Source organism: Sprattus sprattus (assembly GCF_963457725.1).
Source record: "Sprattus sprattus genome assembly, chromosome: 1".
Lineage (NCBI taxonomy): Eukaryota > Metazoa > Chordata > Actinopteri > Clupeiformes > Clupeidae > Sprattus > Sprattus sprattus.
Window position 1 is genome coordinate 68,405,785 of NC_137920.1, and position 21,541 is coordinate 68,427,325.

Below are 21,541 nucleotides of genomic sequence, written 5' to 3' on the forward strand. Positions count from 1 at the left end.
TCCTTCCCAATGTTAACCATGTTCAGTGTACAAAAAAGATGGTGAAAGTGAGACAGTCAGATGGCAGTGGATTCTAGTGCATGTTTAATCAGTGATAAGATACAAGAAGCATTTGCCAATTTTCTTAAAAGGTGTTTTTATAAGCAACTAGTACTGGTATCATAGTCAAATGAATGTTCATGCTATGTGGTCATGTGAAGGACAGATAAACACCTATCACTCCAACTATCCGTCTAGGATATGCACTATGCAGTTCTGTGGGCCGTGGCAGACCACGCTGCCAAAATGTAAAAAAAAAAAAAAAAAAAAAAAAGCTTTCACAGCACAAGGCTATATCGCCAAAAGACATAAAATAGCATGATAGCAAGCCAGTGCCAACTGTGTTGTTGGAAGGTTTGTGCCTTCCTTTTTAGTAAAAAGCTGAAGCTCTAAAGCTTTTAACACCATCTAACTTGAGATGCCGGTCATCAGATCAATTGCATGGGTGCTGCAGCTTCTCAGTAAGTGTAAAATATCAGAGCAAATGAAAATAACACAAAACATGCTGTAGATTGGGAAACAGACTGCAAGAAATAATATGATCAAGAATGAAATACATTTGTCAAAAGCAGTTTGAAAGTATGTTAAAGTGACATCTTCATGAAATAGGAATCATCGGATCAAAGTTTGTTTACCAAATGTATTCTATTTCATCTTGAACATAACTTTATTAAATAATTGCACAGCATGTAATCAAACAAGAGCAGTAATATCAGTAGCTTCCGTTTTTTTGTACTTTAAAGTTCTTTTAAATGTAAATGTTGAACTTTCAGCAAATTGAAAATCACAAACTTACCTTCTGTTCCAACCAGCTTGCTTCGAGAGACTGGATTAAACCATTAAAGCTGAGTGGGGGAGGAAGAGCAATGTTGAAGTCATCCGAAGAAACACTATCACTTAAAATATGGTCTGTTTAAGTGGTGTCTCCTCTTGCCAAATTCACTTGCTTTTCCATTCTTTAAATTATGGAGACAGTAAATTACAAAAGCATCTAGGACGTCTGAGGTAGTGCTCTCCAGTCCCAATGCCCCTCCCTCCCTCCCCCTCCTTCTCCCTCTCCTCCTTCTCCCCCTCTTATAGAGCCGTGTGCTCTCCCAGGGCAGGACAGTGTGTGGAGAAGCCTCATCAAGGCTGAGCCAGTGTGGGCTCCATAGAAGCACACGGATGCAACACTGAGGTAAGCCCTTCTTAAACTGCCTTGTCATGATGTCCCTTTATGATGGCTCAGGGTTCTCTGTATGTTGTAAGACGGGCCGTGATGGAGGTAATTGTCCATTAATGACTTAAGGACTGATGCTTAGCAGTGAAGATTCAAAACTCAGGTCGTCTATGACAACACTAGGACCTGTGATTGAATTCTCAAATTGAGTTGTGGCGTGCTTGAATGTCTTTTTACATGCCAAGCATGGCTAAGCACAAGCATTGCAGAGTTGCCAGAATAGCCATTCGTCTGCTGTGTTATGGCGTTCGGTAGGTGTGAAAGTGTTTGCCTGAGGCACAGAAATACAACCTTCAGCACATGCCCAGCTGAGGGGACGGAGCCAAATTGCCAGGAGGGGGGGAGGGGGTGATGCTTTCCCCGTCTGCACTGCAGCGATGTAGGCAGGACAGGGGGAGAAGATGCTGGGAAAGGCATTAGCTCACATCCATGCACTACCCAACAAGGCACATGGGTGGAGCTGTTGGAGAATTTCTGATCATTACTGTTCAGGGACAGATGCATCTAGAAACTCTCCACCCAGCTGTACAGAGATGCCTGCTGACTGAACAGGCACAAAGGACACAAATCACACCTGGGTCATGCGCTGATATTGTGCCCTCTGTTGCATTTGTGTACTAATATTTCTTATCGAGATTAATAAAAAGAATTGAGCCAAGAGCTATTTGTCTGCCTCCAAGCAGAACTCAAGCACTTATCTTAACTAATATTCTGATAACGGCGTCATCTGGAGGACTTCATCACCTTACCGTCTGATTACCTGACTTGACCTTGTGTGGTCATGATGGAGCAGTAGTCTGTCTGTCCACGAGCACACCCTCTGTAATGAATATCTTTCTATATTCAAGTGTTGATATATAGAACTGGATGCATGTGAACCAGGACCTAAACATATGCCGTATGTTTACACTTTACTGTAATACTGTAGGTAGTGGCTATGGTTTAGGCATGTCCTCAACAAAGAGCAAAACAGTCAGCCCATGCATCTACAGAACTGGGGCACATACAATATTCATGAGTTATATGAAATGGTTTGCATGAAACCTTTCGAAAATACAGTTTAGCTCCACAATGACACATATAACAGAGGACTAAGAAATGTATGATAGTATGAGATAATGCTGTGGATATTTGTGCTAATTTTGACACAAATCCCTGAATTTGGGACAAGAACTGTTTACAAATGGCAGCAGTCAACTGTCTGCATAAGGGAGTCAAGTGTGTTTACACATATCTGTTTTAGCAGTGAAGGGAGTCAGTGTGTCTACACATGTCTGGTTTTGCAGTGAAGGGTGGGCTACTGGTACTTTATGGTGTGCACATCATCAACAAACATAATGTTCATAAACATTGTTTCAATAATCATTACATTTGTTTGGTAATATTTGTATGAAATGAAAATGAGTTTACTCTTATCCTGTCTGGTGTCTCATAATTTCAGACTGACCGAGTCATGTGGACCACTTTGCCCATTTATGGGATCTTACTTGGAGGTAAGGCCTACTTAACAAATACATATATCACTGATCAAACTCATTAGTGTAATGCCTTATTTGGATTGTTCCATGGCCTTACAAGCATTCAACAAATCTTTTCTCATAACCAAAATATTAAGATGAACTATCACTATGTCCTGTATGGGCTGTACAATCAAAGCAACTTCTGGAATAGTGGGTCCAACATTTAGTGGAACTGGTAAGCATGGCATTCCAGGGTTTGGTAATAAGATTGATAAAAGTGTGTAATTAGCTCTGGCTGTGGTGCGCTGACTGGCTTATATTTATAGGTCCACTTCCCTTAAAGAAGCCTTGTACCAAAGCTGTGTTTCTTACCATAATAATTTGGATTGTAGAATAACTGCAGAGTTAAGCCACACATGAGTTTCATTGATTTGTTCTGTTCTTTTGAATAGACTTACCATGAAAAGGTTCCATGGCATGCCTGAACAGCATGATTCTGGATGGCTGTGGATGTATGGCCAGAGAAGCCATCTGTTTATCCTTAATGGCAGCGATTGAGTAACAAAGGATCTTAGTTTATACAGACAGCTTTTATTATAAATCCATAGAGCAAACAAACTTTTTTTTCGTTTCAACACTTCATATATGTATATGCCAACATCAAAACCTCTACATAAATAATTCAAAAGTATTGTTTGCTTTTCATAAACTGCAGTGACTGCAGTAAGCTGCTTTGAAGCAGTTACTGGAGACATTAAGACTGTTCCTAGAGTATTTGTAAAGCTTGATATGTTGATAGCTGAACTTCACACAGTGAGACATTTTTAAAATATTCTGCTTTCTATTTTCCAGTTTCTGTGGCCTCTGTTCTGAGTGAGATTACTGTGTGCCAAGAGGACGACAATGACCTTCGTGTGGACTGTCAAGTTGATCTCGCTCCAAACCCCATGCGTGTGGAGTACGAGTTCTCGATGGCCAGAGGGGGCAAGGAGACCATTATAAACACCAATGTCTCAGGAATCATGGCGGACGACAAATTCAGACGTGACAAGGCATACGCTGAGTTTCTAGATGCAGACGTTATCCGGCTTATAATCACAGATTTCACTCTGTCAGAAAACACAACATTCATGTGCAAACTATCAGGAAATTTGGAATCTGTTTTTGTTGAACCAGGTAAGACAGGAGATTGCTAAGATTTACTAGTCTGTCTGATATATCTTTACACAATTTCTCGATAGCTAACATTTTGTCTTCCTTTTGCCTTGCAGATCAGCTAGTGCCATGCTCTGCCATCAGTGTGTTTTTGCACTACAGTCCTCTGATGCTTTCTCTGCTGTTCTCCCTCTACTTGCTTCTGCCCTCGTGGCTATTGGCCCGCTGAAACCTCTGAATGGATCCACAGCTCACTAGGAATAGGACCATACTGGATAACAGTAGTGTCTTAGGTTAATCACTACTGGGATTATGCGTATAATTACTATACACACCAATCATCAATTGTTGCAGTTTTGAAAAATAAGCTTTTGGAGTACTAGTGGGCATAATGCTAAATGTGCAAATGATGGTTGTCGGTAATCCTCACTGATCTCAGTTGCTTTGTGCTACTCAAATGGTAAAACAAACAATCAAATAAATCGCTACATGTTTCTGGTTATTTGTTTTCCTTTTTCTTGACTAATGTATTTTCCATTTTCTCATGTGGCTAAAATTCTCAGTAGTCAGTAAATGTAATGACCCTGATGGTTCTTACTCTAAAGCTTTTGCATGGTCAGCTATATCATACGTACATTTCTCATACAAACATGGCTATTGCACAACAGTAGGAAGTAATTCAGGCGCTTCAGATACGTATTCAGATGTGTCATAAATGTATTAGTAAAATATTAGTTTGAACTTTCCTGTCCCATAGAAATTAATTAATTGAAATCACAGTGTAATTCATGCAATAGGATATAAAAACAATACACAATAACAACACATATATACATTCATGCTGAAATTCTGTGATAAAAACAGAATACTCATGAAAGCTTGTTGTGAATTAACCGTGAGAAATGAAAGTAAAAGTCTTCTGTTGTGATGACTGCTCTGGAGATCCTCCAATGAGTGAGGGAGGTGGGACACAAAAGTGAAAGTGAAACTTTATATCGGACTGCAGCAGGGGGAAGTTCACAAGGTAGGTCACGTATTAATGTTTAAAAAACTGCACTGTTTCAATCGGGTATCATTGCTATAGTACATTTCGAATTGGTTGAACAGCTACTTTTCATAAAATCACATTGGATAAAAACGGTATCACCCATAAAAGTAGTATATAAGGACAGCTGAAGTGTGGAAATGAGACAAGTTGATTTGACTTCACTGGCCCTGTCAGTGTTCTGGATTTTAGTCCACCACCATATTATAATGGGAACTAATTGATAATGACAGTTATGGGATTTCATTCTGGCTGATAAACAGGGGGAAAAGACATTGTACAGTGGTTCCATTGGATATGGTCATGCAAGGGTTAATGTTTAACAAGTGAAAATACGTTGATTCTAAATAGGTTAGTGAGTTTTAATTATAATACTGCATAGCTGCATTATTTATAACCACCATGAATTGAATACAATGTATGTCTTGGTTAAAACCACACCCATTATGATGCAATCCCTTTCTTCAACTAGGCATTGGGATGTCTATCAAATTCAGTGGATGGGAAGCACTCTGTGACAAATCAAAGCACCTAAAACCAGGCCAGGCACCAAAGGCAAACCATGGCTACACTATGTACCACGGTACGCACAAGACCACCGCCACTACCATCATATCATCTGGGTTCAGGCCCTCTGCTGGAGGGACACTGGGTGCTGGAGTCTACTGCAGCAGAGACATCAATAAAGCCATGGGCTACCCAGGAGGCTGCTCGGCCAACGACAGAGTGGTCCTGAAGCTCCGCGTGAGGGTGGGCAAGGTGAAGAAGATTGACATCCAAAACCAACACCTGCGGACCACCTGGCATCAGCAAGGATATGACACAGCCTGGCTGCCTGCCACTTTTGGTTTAGAGGAGGACTGTGTTTGGGATCCCAAGCGGCTCACTGTAGTAGGCATAGCGCACTGTACAGACTCAGCCACACAGGGGTCTCTTGAGAAGCTTATTAAGCAAGAACAAAAGAAACTTGAAGGGGGCCAAGATATGAAGAAAGTAACCAAATGTAAGTTCTGTGGGAATCAGCCACAGTTAGACCACAGTGTAGAAAAGTGCTGGGAATGTAAGGATGCGTTTTGCCCATTTATGGACAAGCATGTTTGCCATAAACGTAGCTGATACAAGAAGCTGTTCCCTTACCTATCAATAAGCCTTTAGTCCATTTGTCTTTCTTTCTATGATGCGTATTGTCTATTCCATTCAGTTAATATTAAAATAATACCTGTTGTGAAATATGTTTACATATTACTTCGGATAAAACTTTTTCTGACAGAGATGTTTAAATGTAAGCACTGTTTAGTTATTCTCAGTTTGAAACTGACCTAAAACTGACTATAGCCATGTATCATGAATGCATATTTTTTTTTATCATAAATCACAATAAATGTTTTGTATCGTACCTTACAGACATCTAAAGCACAGGAGTTCTAAATGTCTTTGTCTCTGTCCAATAGCACAAATTTAATAAGATTCTACTTTCTGGAATAAGGCTACCATTTTCAAAAGTCAGTATGACAGGTCCATTGTGTGTGAGTACGAAGACATCAGATACTTTTGGAATCTTTTTTGGAAATAAAAATACAGGTCATGGTTTATCAATCTTGCATTTATTTTTGGTTGGATTCAAAACAACTGTGGCATTCTCTAGTCAGTCTAGTCATCTACTCACTGATCACAAAACAATGCATATTATTGAACACCAAACAATTTTCATTTAAAATTGTGATTGTATTATTCTTGCAATGGAAAGTAGGCCAAATGAACAGCAAAGCTACAAGATCAAATGTTCTATGGCATTTAAGAGTACTTGATGGTTGGCAAAATAACTCTACCCTTTCAACTGAGTGAAAATATGACTGCTGAAAAATAAAGTGTTTAGATGTAAAGACTTGGGAATCCTGTGGCCTTAATCTGCTTTGATAAGGGGTTAAGGCCTTTCAGTGCTGCTGTGCGCCTGCGTTCCGGCCTTTTTGTACCAAAAGGCTTTCCGTACAGTGACGTATTTTGATTATGCTTTAGGGAAAATGGCCACCTCCACAGGCAACAGTAAAGGCAAGGCTCTGTCAAAAGCGGACTATCTGAAACGTTATTTGTCAGGAAATGGGGATACCAAGAAATCTAAAGAAAAGAGGAACAAAAAGAAAAGAATTCAACAGCCTGGAACAGGGTGGGGAAAAGACAAACGCATTCAGTTGACGTTGCTTGTTTCACTAGCAACTGTTATCGAAAGCATTAGCATTCATGCTATTCCTTTAGTTAGCTGTTTGCAGACTCGCTGACTTATAGTTCTAACTTACTGATTGTTATTCTACAGCAAGTCTTAAGTTATTATATTTTAGTTGTTGTAAAGCAGCAGCAAAATGTACTGATTACCTGGCATGTCTGTAGGATGAAAATTGTGGATGACGATGTAGACTGGAGGCAGTTGGTCGACGACAATGAGGAAAAGGAGAACGATGAAGAAGACGAAGCCCCTGTGGTAATTCTATCGTAGTTGATTCCACTTCCACTTTACTTTCTGTAAAGTTGTGTTCCGTTCGTGGGTGGAAAGGGTTATGTGTTTATGTTCCCTGAGTAGCTGCATAGTTCGCAAGCATAACATTGATTAACTTATAGCTACGCGTCAGTAGATCAATATTGGAAATTGGCATTTTGTTTTTGTTAGTTTTTTTGTTGACCCCACAAATTGCTGAAACATTTCTCTTAGGTTGCTGAGTTCGTAGATGAGCGTCCAGCCGAAGTTAAGCAACTAGAATGCTACAGGGCGAGCAACAAATGGAGAGTGATGGGAGATGATTCAGGTGAAACAGATGCAGGTGAGACAGATGCAGGCTGTGCCCTACTGTAAAGTAATACTGATGAATGTCAAGCAGTTTCTACTATTTGCACAACTGTGAAGCTAACTTTATATATCTCACATCTTTTAGCTCCGTTTGACCAGTCTCAGGAAAGTCAAGACTCAGTAACCAGGTATTTTGAATTTAACACAATTCCTGAACTGTTAGTTATGTTTTTGTTGTGGTGGGTGTTGCTTACTTGATTGTCACTGACCTTTTTCACAGTTTCGAAAATAACGGCCAAAAGCAAGCAGGCTCAGGGAATCGTCCACTACGACATGATTCTCCTGAAGACTCCATAACGAGAAGAGAACGTCATGACTCTCCAGAACTCTCACCACGTAGACCAGCACGCAATGATTCCCCAGACCTGTCGCCACAGAGAAAAAGTCGCCATGACTCCCCAGACCTTTTACCACAGCGAAGAGCACGCCATGATTCACCAGACGTTTCACCACCAAGATCAAATACCAGACGGCATGACTCTTCCTCACCTTCACCCTCAAGGAAGAGTTCAAAGAATTCCTCCTCTAGGAGTACTAACAAAAACAGCAAAGGTGCATATGGTTGTTCAAATGTATTATATTGCTTTTGCATTGCACAAAGTTAAAATATGTCAAATTGAAATAGTTATGTGAATTGTCCCAGATAGCAAGCATATATTGGTCCACCAGTGGATTTTGGATTAAAGAAGAAGTATAAGTAATGTTTTTAAAAGCACATGTCCAAAGGGTGGGCCATTGTCTGTAAGTCACCGATGAGCAAAAGGCCAGCAGACCGCCACTTGATGGTTATGGAATATCCACCTATGCAGAAATGACTTGGCTTTTGACACTGGTGGCTTTCACTGACATGCGTGACCTATATAAGGCTAATTTAGTTTCAAACTTGTTTTGCTTGTTGACAGAGGGGTCCTCACACTTAAAAGCATCCAAAGGCAGCGCTAGAGATCAGCAGAAGGGACATCCCTCAGACCCTGATCTATCACCCCCCCGCAGAAAGGGACCGAAAGGCAGGGGCTCAGACTCTGATCTTTCACCTCCGCGAAAGAAAAGGCAAGGTGGCAGGGGCTCCGATTCTGACCTGTCCCCTCCGAGGAGACGGGCCCGTGGTGAAGGAGGTTCTGACCCGGATCTCTCCCCTCCTCGCCGCCCCGCTGCACAGGTACGGTCCAATCATAGGCCAGCTCTTCACTAATAATGACCAGTATTGTGAACAAAGTTTATTAAGTTGAGAAAGACCGCAAGAGATTTGAATATTGTGGATGTAGTTTAATTGACCTGTTTATGTCATGTAGAATCCACGGATGCTGTCTGGGGGAGCTGCAGGTCTCGTGTCCGTGGAAATTCTTAGGAAGGAGCAGGAAGAGAATCGACGGAAGGAAAAGCACAACAAACCTCTTGAAGGTACTGGTTTTTAACATTTGCCTTCCTGTCACCGGTCACGTCTGTATTTTTGGGAGTCACATATGTATTCTTTATCGTTACTTATTCAGAGGAGTCCCGTAATCAGCAGACTGTGTTCCGAGACAAGACGGGGAGAAAGCGTGACCTCGATGCTGAGCGGCAGGAGAAGAGCAGGCAGGATGGCGAGAAGGCGGAGAAAGATGAGAAATATGCTCAGTGGGGTAGAGGGTGAGTCTGCATTCTAGTCTCTCGCATAGGATTATTGTGTTGGCTTGTACAAGTGGCCATTCACAAAAACCCCTATGCAACTGACATTTCCTCACACTTGAGTGGTCATGTGATGTAGTGCATCATTATGTTGCTGTAGTTTAAGCCAATACTGGAAGTCACTCTGTCATCATGGCATGTTGTCACTGGGGTATGCAAAAGAAGGCTTTAAAAGGAGGCTGTGGCAGAATTCTGAGGGCCTTATGAGAAAAGAGCAAATGTACATATTATGTGAACTTCAGTGATGCTTCATGGTCCACACTAATCTATTCCATAGGTTGGCTCAAGGCCAGATGCAGCAGCAGAATACGGTGGATGCCTTCACAGAGTCCCAGAAGCCCCTGGCCCGCCACATTGATGATAAGGATCTGGACCAAATGCTGAGGGAGAAGGAGAGAGATGGGGACCCCATGGCTGCCCTAATGCGCAAGAATAAAGCCAAGGAACTCAAACTGAAAGGCATTAAAGGTCTGTAACACTTAGTCTCACTTGGCTTATTTCACAAGTGATGTGGCCTAATCTGAGCGGCTTCACTTGTTGTACTTTATAGGGCTGCAGTGGAATAGGAATTTCCTAACTGCGGTATTCGAAGAAAGTCTGCCTTAACATTTTCACTGTTTTAGAAATATCAACTCTGCAGGTCACCATTTACTATCGTTGTCATAGGTACTATACAGACTCTAGACTACTGAGTACTATTCAGACTTCAGACACAGACACACTATTGTAAGCGCAGAGTGATGACTGAGCCAAACACAAAAGAGATCAACATCACTTGGTGCGTTTGGAGGCGGACCCGGCGTGTCTGGCCTGACTCTGGCCTGACTCTGGCTGTTAAACATGGAAATGGGCTCGGTATACAAAAATGCTACTTAAAGTTCCCTGTACCTTATTGCATTTATTTGAATGCTATAATATTTGCATACATTGTATTTTTATTTTCAAAGAGATTAATGGTCAGTCGACCGAAAGGTGACACTTACACAAGTGATGCACTTGCTAAATGTAATGTGCATGCCCAGTTCAGCAGTCTTGGCATTTTAGAATTGTTTTGTCAAACTCGTGTGGTAAAAAAAACTAAAAAAGACTCTCTTCCTCCTCAAAACTGATAGAAAAAAATGATAAAAATAAGAGAAACTGGGGTGGAAAAATATCCGGATGAGTGTAGACAACGCCCGTGGTGCACAACATGGTGCACCTCCTTCTAACATGGTATGACGGCAACACGGCTATTGGTGCAGCCTTAACATATAGCCTTTAATGTGATCACATTATTTGTGGAGTATGTTTCATAACTTTGATGGAGAAGTAAAATGGCATGCTAAGGGTTGTTTCCTTCTCAGTGGATTTTCTTTTCTTTTTTTTTTACCTGAAATGTAAAACACAGATACTCTCAACATGTGACGAATGCTATTTGTATATTTTTTAAACTGGGGGCCACCAACACCTACATCACTTTGCCTGTACCTTGTGTATTTCAGAGATGCCACGCTACAGAGGACCACCCCCGCCTCCAAACCGGTTTAACCTTATGCCAGGCTACCGCTGGGATGGGTGTGACAGGTATAGGCAGTGCCTTTGCAAACGTGTATATTTTCACACTGAAACTTTAAACAGATTATGTGAAATACTGTGTGTGGAGCTAATTGTTAATCTCCCTTGAAGGTCCAACGGTTTTGAGCAGAAGCGCTACTCCAGAATTTCTGATAAAAAAGCAGTGCAAGACATGGCTTACAAATGGAGTGTGGAGGACATGTAGACGTCTGCCAAGGACCATTCGGGGCCCACTGTGGCCCCTTGCCACCACCTAAATGCTAAACTGAACATCATGCTGCTTGATTGTGTCAATCAGTCCTCCAGCCTTTGCACTGATCTTTGGCTGTTTAGTTTTTTGCTTTTTGCCAGAGTGATCTCTCAGATGGCCTCATAGATGACAGGAGTGATACTGTTATTATCCCATATGTCAACTTTATTTCCTTTTCACAGTAATTAAATGTTGTACATTTTGTAAATCTGGCTGTAGATGTCATCATTTTGCGTTTAGCCATTATGTGCTAGGAACAAGAAGAAAAGGGAAGATTTTTGGGCAAGTCTTAATAATGTTAATTGACTTGATTGTGAAAATATGTTATAGTATACAGAGAAAGAGCCCTAATTGATTTGACGGCAACGAGCAAAGTCCATTGCACATGAACTAATGCTATCGTGGGGTGTGTGGAAGCATTGTGCCGACCATCCCCATGTTTGCGTTTAGGGTTTTGCGTGTGGTGTTAAATTAACACAATTATTGACAATTATTTTTGTTTTTGTTTATTGCTGTTATTAGTGATGACTTATCATATGAATTCTACCCAACCTAAGTATCCCTAACAATAGCTTTAAAACTCAACACACACTTAACTCAACACACTTAATCTATGCAGATAGTGTGTGTGCTGTTTTACTTGTCCAAACATTCCTTCTTGTCCTGATGAGACTTCAGATGTGAGAAGAAGCAAGAATAGAGCAAGCTTACAATTTACTGTTAAACCGTCAGCATGACTGAACATTACAAAATGAAACTTGAAGTACATGAACTAACTAGCGCATTTAGCAAAAGCACTATCTTATTATGAGTGCCGCGCGAGAGCTGTCAACGATTCCTGGGACATTGAAACCCCGGGGTGCACGAAATTTGGTGGGCATGTAGCCCCACTAGATTAGCGTGGAACCATTGATTTTCGCTTTGATCCGTTGCACCCCCGTCGGACTGGAGCCCTTTTAGAGAGGGTGGGGCGATTCAGTTTTCTGTGAATAAGTCGAAAACTGTAGGGCTTAGGAGGACCACATTTTTTTTGTTTGTTGGTCTTTAAGAGGCCACGTCAACCATTTCACTACCACTTATTTCATGTATAGCGCCACCTAGTTACAAATGAAAAAGCAAAAATGGAGTGTTGTAAAACATTTTAATTGTAAGTTGACAAGGCCAGAACTGTACGAAATTGGAGGTGTGGGATCATTATGACACCTTCTGACTGCACGTTAAGTTTCGTGGAATTCCGTGCACGGGGGAGCAGCAATAAATTGATTTATATGATTATACACCAACTGGCCTGTAGGTGGCGCGACACAGTTTTCTTCGAATATCCCGAGAACCGTAGGGCCTTGGAGGGCCAAATTGTTCTTGTATGTTTGTGTCAAGGGGCCATGTCAACCCATACCATAACCAGTCATTACATGTATAGCGCCACCTAGTTAAAAATTAAAAAGCAAAAATGAGGTGTTTTAATCGAAAATAAGGCAAAGTGCTCGAAAAATTACCAAATTTGCCAGGGACATCAAGCCTGTAACCGTCCATCTTCGGTAGAGTTTTTGTCCATGGATGGAGCAAAATGGCTCTGTAGCGCCCCCTAGAACATTGCAAAAACCCCTGCGCATTAGGGTTATTTTGGTGTAGCTTGACGGAATTCGGTACATGTCTTCATCATGCTTGGACGCACCAAAAAGTCTCTCGACGCCATGGTGGCAGGTTCACAGGAAGTCGGCCATTTTGAGTGGAAGATGCGTTTTGACGGCGTTTGCACACCTCGCATCTGATCAAACTCCTCCGACAGCTTTAATGGTAACGCCTTGAAATGTGGTCCGGCTACTCTTCAGCCATGGCCGACTAAAAGTTATATTGGATGTTCTCATTAGTCGGAAGGTGTGGGCGTGGCAGACCCTCAAACTTTGCCAACTTGTTAGTGCTTGCCACAAAACACAAAGTCTCTTATAACTCTTGCGAACATCGTTTGATCCAGAGAAAATGTTTTAGGGTGGACGCTGGCCCGAACCCGTACATATGCCTGTACATATGCCTGACTGATACCACCTATAGCTCCACCTGTTGGTGGTTGGAAACTTCACTTTGTTTCCACACCTCTTTATGTGACCTGTTTTAACAAACTACATTGCAAAAGAAAAATATACCAAAACAATCCACAAAAAAGTAATACACAAAACATTACATTACCAAATCATCAAAATCTATCACAAATAATTCCTTTAATACATAAAAATGAAACACAAACCAATTTACACCCACAAAACACATAAAAACACACAAACAAACTGACAACCATGACTCATTCTGTGTTAAAACCTACTGAACAGTTCGGCGGTCATATTTTGTAATGCTTTGCGTTACGTCTAGTTTATGTTCAAAATAAGTATTTGTTTTAAATTTAGTGGGTGGCTTATATTCAGGTGCGCTCAATAGTCCAGAAATTATGGTATATGTTATATATGCACTGTTTTGTAAGGAGTAAGTCAGGCCTACACTGGAAATAAAAGCTTTATACCTGCATCCTTATCTGAACCTAAAATGTGTCACTATTTACCCACCCAGAAAGATAAGACACAACAATAATCCACACCTGAGGCTCAAGGGCTGAGGTCATCACAAAATGTACTGAGGCAGTGGCTCTCAGATTTGAATTTATTTCTTTTGGCGTCTCTGTGAGCTGTCAATGTTGACCTCAGTGGAGCACCTCCAAGACACAAATGTCTTCAAAATGAGAGAAGATAAGAGGTTCCTACATACAGGCATGGTAAAGGGCCTGTTTACCCTTGTGACATGGAAAAGGGCCTGTTTATCCTTGTGACAAGTAGGAACTTGGGTCTATCCTGTCTTGTTCGGGTCACAGTGCATTGTGATATTTTCAAATGAAATTGACTAGTTCTCTTCACCCTTATCATGTTTCCAAACAAATAAATGATACTGCAACACAAATGTGATTAATGTGTGAAACAACATCTGCCTCATAAAAGCAAGCTGCAAGAACACTTTTGGTCTTGATATTGATTACTCATTGCTATATGCGAGAGGAGAATAATGAACAAGGGTTTATCTTGTAAAGAATTAGTGGAGGTTCAATACCTCATACACCTACTGCACGTGAAGTGTTTCAGTTTTTATCCTGAGTGTCCCAGTATTTGCCAACCACTTGGCAGGATGCCACCTATCACAACACAAATTGTAAGAAAACAAGTTTGTGGGCAATGAAACGTCTCTTTTGGGCAATGAACCTTTACTTTTGTACATGAAAACAGATACATATTTTCTTTCATTTCATACCACTGGCACATTCTGCATCTACTGACGCAATGAGACAGGTTTTCCGATGTATTGGTGTCCCGATGTATCTGTTGTAATTTGTGTGTACTTTGTTTTCTCATTATTGCAATATTATAAACCTCAGTCTGCATTTACCCTGGCTGGGAGAGGCTGTCATTCCGAAGAAAATGTGTGTGATCGCCTTTGCTCTGTGTTCATTAAACCTGTCAGAGTGTATGAATAAACGGCTGGGTGCCAATCAAAATCACAACGCTAGAGTGGAGTACTACACCGCTACAAATGGCAGCTTATATTGATAAGCCTCGGAGGCTTTCAGATTGTCCATTGCTTTCCCATCTGTTGCTATGGAGTCCACAAAATACGCGCAAATCTCGCTGTAAGTTATGTTGGGCCACGTCGTCATGTTATCCTCCCAGTTCTGCACTGAATTCGGGTGGTGGATAGTAACGCCATCTCCAGTCAGAGCAAATATGTTTTGCTATTACACTACCCAACAGCTACACCTACGTCTGCTAACACTACAGAAAGCATAATTCCTACGGGCACTGCACTAGTAAACCTTAAATGAGTAATTTTGCTAGCTTTTATATAGCATCACAGTTTCTGAGATGCAAATATACTGTTTTACTTCAATAATCAATTTACCCCAATGCCTATTCTCTTTAATGGCACAACTTACCCCGCACCGGGGGCAAGTTGTGCTACGAGAACACTTTTTTTCAGAAAGCTATATTTCTTAAATACTATATTTCAGATCTAAAGTGATTGTTCCCAAGGATGCACCACATCCTGAAATATATGTACATATTTTAGTTGGAAGCATTACTGTCATGGCCTCGCTTAAAAGTCACTTTAAGTAAAAACTGGCACAACTCACCCCACTCTCACCTACTGGCAGGCGCGCTGGAACCTCTTTCATGCAGGGGGTGCTGTGGGCTCTACTGAAATATGTGACGTCCATAGGCGGAGATCCCGGGGGGGACAGGGGGGACGTGCCCCCCCCCTACTAAAAAGTTGTCCCCCCCCCCCCCCCAAAAACAATCATTGTAAACACAAATAAATAATTTTTAATAATATAGTAATATGAAATAAAAGCCCAACAACACAAGCCGTGCTTATTACCTCCGCCAAGGAGGTTATGTTTTCGCCCCTGTTTGTTTGTTTGTTTGTTTGTCTGCTTGTTTGTTTGTTTGTCAGCAGGATTACGCAGAAACGCATGGACCGATTTCCATCAAACTTTGTGGGGAGATTGGGTAATATAATGGCAATAATTGATTAGATTTTCAGATGTCTAGGTCAAAGGTCAAGGTCACAAGGCGGAGGTTTGCATTCTCTGAATTCCATTCTTGTTATAAGCATAAAACAATATGTTTTTTAAGTGTTGAAAAATCATGATCCCCTATTCCTCAAAGTGCTTTGGTTCACATGTTATTTCCAATGGGCGGAGCTACTGTCAGCTCCCTGTTTCAGTCAATCAGCCCAGTAGCCTACACCATGAGTCGTCAACAGCCAGCCCCCGGACCAATTCTGGCCCACCAGCGCTTTTTTGGGAAAAAGGAAGTTTCTTTTGTGGATGATGTAGCAATCTGTGTTTGTAAGAAAAAGGGAGTTTCTTTTGTGGTTGATGATGCAACAATCTGTCTTTTTTCCAGTAAAGTGCACAATATTTATTTCAGTAAAGTGCAGTTACGAAGCATGTGGAACATAACCCGGATTCAGCGTGCAGATCTGAAGAGAAAAAAAGACTTGTGGTTTTACTTGAAATTCATCATCTTTGAAGCTTAGCTGTGTTAGCTAGCTGTCTAGTCCTGCAAGGTAGTAGCCTGACGATGTCATACTCATAATTCTAGTCAGAATATGAGTCTGATACTGACCCATTGGGCTGTGATTATGGGGCATGTTTCAATGAACCAGGGGGAAAAAATGCCTCTTCGCTCAATTGGATACCTAGAACCAATCAGAGCAACGTAGTATGACCATCTGATACATTCAAACTTTAACCTGATCCCTTAGGAAGGACCGCAAAAACATATTTTCGATCGACAAATGCCTTGATCGCGTTTCTCTGTTCCTCTTTCAAAATGAATGCGCTGTCAATATCTGTTGAGATATGCCTGCTCACGTTACTTATTAGCAGCAAGGCTAGCTAGCTACTATGTGTTTCAATGGATTTTTGGTCTAAGCGTTAGCAATGACCTAACAATAATGGTCTAGCGCGCTTCAGTTAAGACATACAATCCTCGGCAACATTCGTGTTGCACATACACAACTAACCGAGTCAATGTAAACATAAAAAAAATCGTGTAGATAGCATAATTCACATAAAATACGTCCCACTAACAGGCTCCCGATACGCCGCCATCTTGGGAGGATTTCGAATCTACCGCTTGATCATCTGTCCATCATCGTATAAAGACCGCCCTGACAATTTGATTGGTACGGTATTATCCGACCGATGATACTCTCTCCCAACTAGCCCAGAGCCAGACCGAATCTCCCAGACCAAAAATGTTGTGGGCGGGGTTCGGGCTGGTATCCAGGCTAGGCTTTCAATGCCTTTTTGCACCTCCCTTGTTTCATGTGTTTAATACTTTTTCCCTGGGTCATTTCACATTATATTACACAAAACTTAATTTCTTACGTATTTGTTTGGGTTTCTTTGTATGTGTAGATTACTTGGGTTGTTACCAACATCTGGTGAAAATGTCATGTCAATAGCACCTTTTTAAAATATATTAACTGAGAAAAATGATCGATGTCATACTCATAATTCTAGTCAGAGTATGAGTCTGATACTACTCCATTGAGCTGTGATAATGGGGCGTGTTTCAACGAACCAGGAAAGAAAATGCCTCTTCGCTCAATTGGATACCTAGAACCAATCAGAGCAATGTAGTATGACCATCTGATACATTAAACTTTTACCGGATCCCGTAGGAAGGACGGCAAAAACATCTTTTCGTTTGACAAATGCCTTAATCGCGTTTCTCTGTTCCTCTTTCAAAATGAATGCGCTGTCAATATCTGTGAAATATGCATGCTCACGTTATACTTATTAGCAGTGAGGCTAGCTAGCTACTATGTGTTTCAATGGATTTTTGGTCTAAGCGTTAGCAATAATCTAACAATAGTCGGACACAGGAAATCTAGATTTGGGGAGACGCATGAATCGGATCTTCGATTTAAATCGGACTACAGTTTCCAATTGTAGTCCGATTTAAATCGAAGATCCGATTCATATGTCTCCCCAAATCTAGATTTCCTGTGTCCGACTTGAGTCCGACTGGACTCCGATGTAGACCCCCGGATAAACGATCGGATTATGCTGGGAATCGGACTATGCGCGCATGTGTCTCTCTAATCTAGATTTCAACTGGACAACAACAACTTTTGCACGTGCTTGAGATCCTGCCCATAGACATATACATGCATCATGTCTATGATATGATAATCGATCGCTGCTAGACGTTCAGTTCTTAACTCCTTCTCATTCACGTTGAAATACTGAAACCGAAACTGAAACTTTGAAGCTGAAACGCAACTGTTTTGGACAGAACAAGCTAAATGAAATGAACAAATATTTTCATATTACTTTTCAACCACTTGTTAGTCATGTAATCCATTCATATCGATGTGACTCAAACAATACTAATACAACTTTAACTGTGGTGTGTTTTTGTTTCATTTCACAACTTATTTACTGTATAATCAACGGTAGCAGATGCCCGCTTGTAAACATTCCACATTTGATTTAAACTGACGCGGCCAAGATTTCAGCGGTAAAAGCCCCGATTTCTCTCTCCATGGGGTCTCCATGGGGGGGCAACTGCTTTATCTCATGGTACATGGCAGTGACAAATCCAGATCTTGGCCGCGTCTGTTCAAATCATATGTGGAATGTTTACAAGCAGGCATATGCTACCGTTGATTATACAGTACATAAGTTGTGAAATGAAACAAAAACACATCACAGCTAAAGGGCCTCATTTATACAACGTTGCGTAGAACCCATCCTACATTTTGTGTAAGACATTTCCTGAAATGAGCGTAAGTGAGATCCACAGAAACGAACGTACACACAAAAAAACACGTGTACGCCAATCCTTCGGTTATTAATCACAAATGATCGTGGAGTTGTGCACAACTGAATCTCCGCCCTCAAAACGCCCCTATTTAATCTAATCAGCATATTATCAATGCACAAACAGAGGGCATCCTCAATGCACAAACTCTCTGTGACAGTCGCAAGCAAGAAAGAAACATGTAAACAGAAGAATTAAAGTGAGGCTGACATCGACGTTCTGCTGATGGAAGAGCAGATGCGGGCCAAAACATCGTTAGAAAGCCTGTCTGGTGGCGTAATGGCAAAAGCAAAGTATTTGACATGTAAAAGACACGTCTCCGAAGCACCAGCACCTGCGGCACGAACAGCACCAGAAGCCGCATCTGCGGCAGCAGCACAAAGGCTTTGGTGCGCTCCACTACCGACCTGTGCTGTATTGAAGTGGGCTTCCTAGGCTGTCTGAGTGTGCGAAATCTGGATGGGAATACATTGGGAACCCTGTTTTACGCAGGAAATCGTCTTTCACATTGTGCTGGGCACTGTATGGAAATCTAATAAATTGCGGGCATATACGTAGAGGGATAGTAGCCTACTGCGAAGAACATCGGGCAAAATTCTGCTTAATGATGACGGGGATTGCTTGACTGGTCTCCAATTTCTCATCGGAACGTTCCTGTAGCCAGGATCCAAGAACGGACAAAACTTGAACGTGTATGGCCTGGTTGCACCTGGTGCGCCTCTGTAGACGAGAGGCCATTTGGGCACAACGCTCTCGGCAAGCGGTACCTGCTTTTCAGACATACATTATCCTGTGTCAAAAAGTCTGCGCGATCACAAAAAAACCCTCTCTCTCCTTATTGCACAGTTGGCAATATCCTCTAACAACGCCAATGCAGCCATATCTCCTACTGAAAACTAAGCCACTATTAGACTTTTTATAGGCTATACATTTGAGTGAAATGTTTTACACTTGTGAAATTAAAACGGATACCTATAAGACGTGAATCTCATTCACGTGTGAATTATTCTAATAGTTTATTTGATTTTATTGAGCAAAACATTAATTTGGCCTTCACCATTAGCCCAAATGGTGATGGTGGTGCTGACGACGATGATGATGATGAAAATGCGTGTCGGCTGTTGACGCTCGGAGAGTCCTGAATTCCTGCAGTACTCCAGTATTGCCACAAGGAACTGAAGCCAGACGTAGAGATACGTCCTTTTATACGTCTAAGACGGTTTTAATAAATCTGTACTTAGACGTGGATTTGATCGCACGCACAGTCTAAGATCAGTTCTGTGCGTAAGTACGTTTTATAAATGAGGCCCAAAATTGTATTAGTATTGATTGATTCACATCGATATGAATGGATGACATGACTAACAAGTGGTGGAAAAGTGATATGAAAATATTTGTTCAGTGAATAAGCGCGTTCTGTCCAAAACAGTCGCAGTCAACGTTTTTCTAATGTCAACACATTGGTATAGGCTACCACATAACTATCATCTGAAATATACTGGTTTGTCGCAACAAACCTTTGATCTAAACAGAATATTCAGTATGGAATGGGAATACAGCAGTATCTTTTATCGCGTTTGACACATATGCCCTGATTGCTGTGTGCAGGTGAGTTTCCTGTGCAAATAGGGAAGTATTTCTCCATGAATTTGCGGCCATCTGAATGTCCTTATACGTGTTTAAGGAGGGGTTGTAAAGGTGCTCATATCTATTCGGGCCTCTTGTGTTATGTTTGTTCATAATCAACAAGAATAAGCTTGTGAGACAGTCTGCAGGATATTCATAAAAAACGTGCCATTAGAATGAACAGTTGAGACCATAGACATATACATGTCTCTGGTTGAGACAAAACTTTTCTGCCATGTTTGATATGCAGTTGCTATTTAGATACTAAAGTAAGCTTTGTTTATTGTTTCCATGGTAATAGGAGCTGTCAGAATAATTTGCTTTTCTGTTGGCCCTTTCTGATATGCAGCACATGAGGGCAAAGAAAATGGTGCATGGTCTTGATCATTTACATTTCGTTTCAGTATTTAAAAGTGAATGAGATGTGGGAGCACAAGAACAGTGAGCGTATATGTATATACAGTGGTTGCCAAAATTATTAGAACACTAGGCATATTTAAGAGGTTTCAGTGGATTAAGTGGATTCTCTCTACAGCAAGACCTCTCCTCCTCTTTTATTATTATGAGTGTGTGTAGGGCTATGCTGTTATGAACTCGTCTTTTGTCTGTGCTTTGTGATACACTGTGCTGCAGTGTGTGTTCTGGTCTGCTCCACACTTTGCTTTCTCCTTCCTCTTCATGTTGTACACCACAGCAGCGACAAGCACAAGAGCCAGGACAAATGCCCCAACGCCTCCACTGACAACAGCTGAGAGGAGAAAAGATGGTCTGATTATCCTTTGTCATTTACCAGAGGCATATGCTTTAGGCACAGGGATTACACCTCCTTGCAGTTGTTTTGCTCCAGTCATCCGGAATGGCTAATTAATGCAGTGGCTCAGAGAGCAGATACAACTAATTAGCAACATTAATCGGCTCAGTACTTCAAAGACAAACATCGCAAACCTTACAGATTCTGAAGATGAAGCATGGGCTGACTTGAAGCATATCTTAAAAACATTAATTTCGAAGAAAATTGCCTCAACCAATAATTTAGAAGCATATTTTTTTCTGACAGAGGACAGACAGGTTTGTTGCTCTTTCCTACCTAAGCTTGAAAGAGCTGTACTAACCACAATAATGCTAGCACTGGCAGCATAGCGCAAGGGTTACCTGCGAGAGTTTCCTTGTCCTCCAAAAAACTTTGACTCCCCTGTCCAGTTGGAGGTGGTAAATGCGATGGCTGGGAATCAAATATTATATCCGAGTCATCCTGAGCATAAACAAGTACACACAGTTTAATAAAAAAAAAAACACCATATACTGTTTACAGT

General features: G+C 41.3%; 3 protein-coding genes across 4 annotated transcripts; all 3 read left to right on the forward strand.

Moving 5' to 3' along the window:
• Positions 1–2,711: 2,711 nt before the first annotated feature.
• On the forward strand, positions 2,712–4,102 carry LOC308371317 (uncharacterized protein; the record flags this gene model as incomplete). The annotated part of the gene is made up of 3 exons (XM_080846170.1): positions 2,712–2,751; positions 3,571–3,894; positions 3,990–4,102. 3 exons carry the CDS (start codon positions 2,712–2,714, stop codon positions 4,100–4,102), a joined length of 477 nt encoding a protein of 158 aa, XP_080702296.1.
• A 1,296-nt stretch (positions 4,103–5,398) lies between these two features.
• LOC308371323 (uncharacterized protein) lies at positions 5,399–6,034 on the forward strand (the record flags this gene model as incomplete). The annotated part of the gene is made up of 1 exon (XM_080846183.1): positions 5,399–6,034. One exon carries the CDS (start codon positions 5,399–5,401, stop codon positions 6,032–6,034), a length of 636 nt encoding a protein of 211 aa, XP_080702309.1.
• Positions 6,035–6,900: 866 nt separating this feature from the next.
• bud13 (BUD13 homolog) lies at positions 6,901–11,403 on the forward strand (the record flags this gene model as incomplete). Of its 2 annotated transcripts, none has more annotated exons than XM_080832389.1 (11): positions 6,901–7,082; positions 7,304–7,394; positions 7,623–7,731; positions 7,843–7,885; positions 7,978–8,309; positions 8,660–8,916; positions 9,050–9,158; positions 9,248–9,386; positions 9,703–9,893; positions 10,907–10,988; positions 11,091–11,403. In XM_080832389.1, the coding sequence occupies 11 exons, from the start codon at positions 6,940–6,942 to the stop codon at positions 11,182–11,184; spliced, it is 1,590 nt and encodes a 529-aa protein (XP_080688515.1). In that variant the 3' UTR covers positions 11,185–11,403. The 2 variants fall into 2 exon arrangements, with proteins under 2 accessions (XP_080688515.1, XP_080688514.1); XM_080832388.1 differs by having other exon boundaries at positions 6,940–7,082; positions 7,623–7,716.
• Between the last annotated feature and the right edge of the window lie 10,138 nt (positions 11,404–21,541).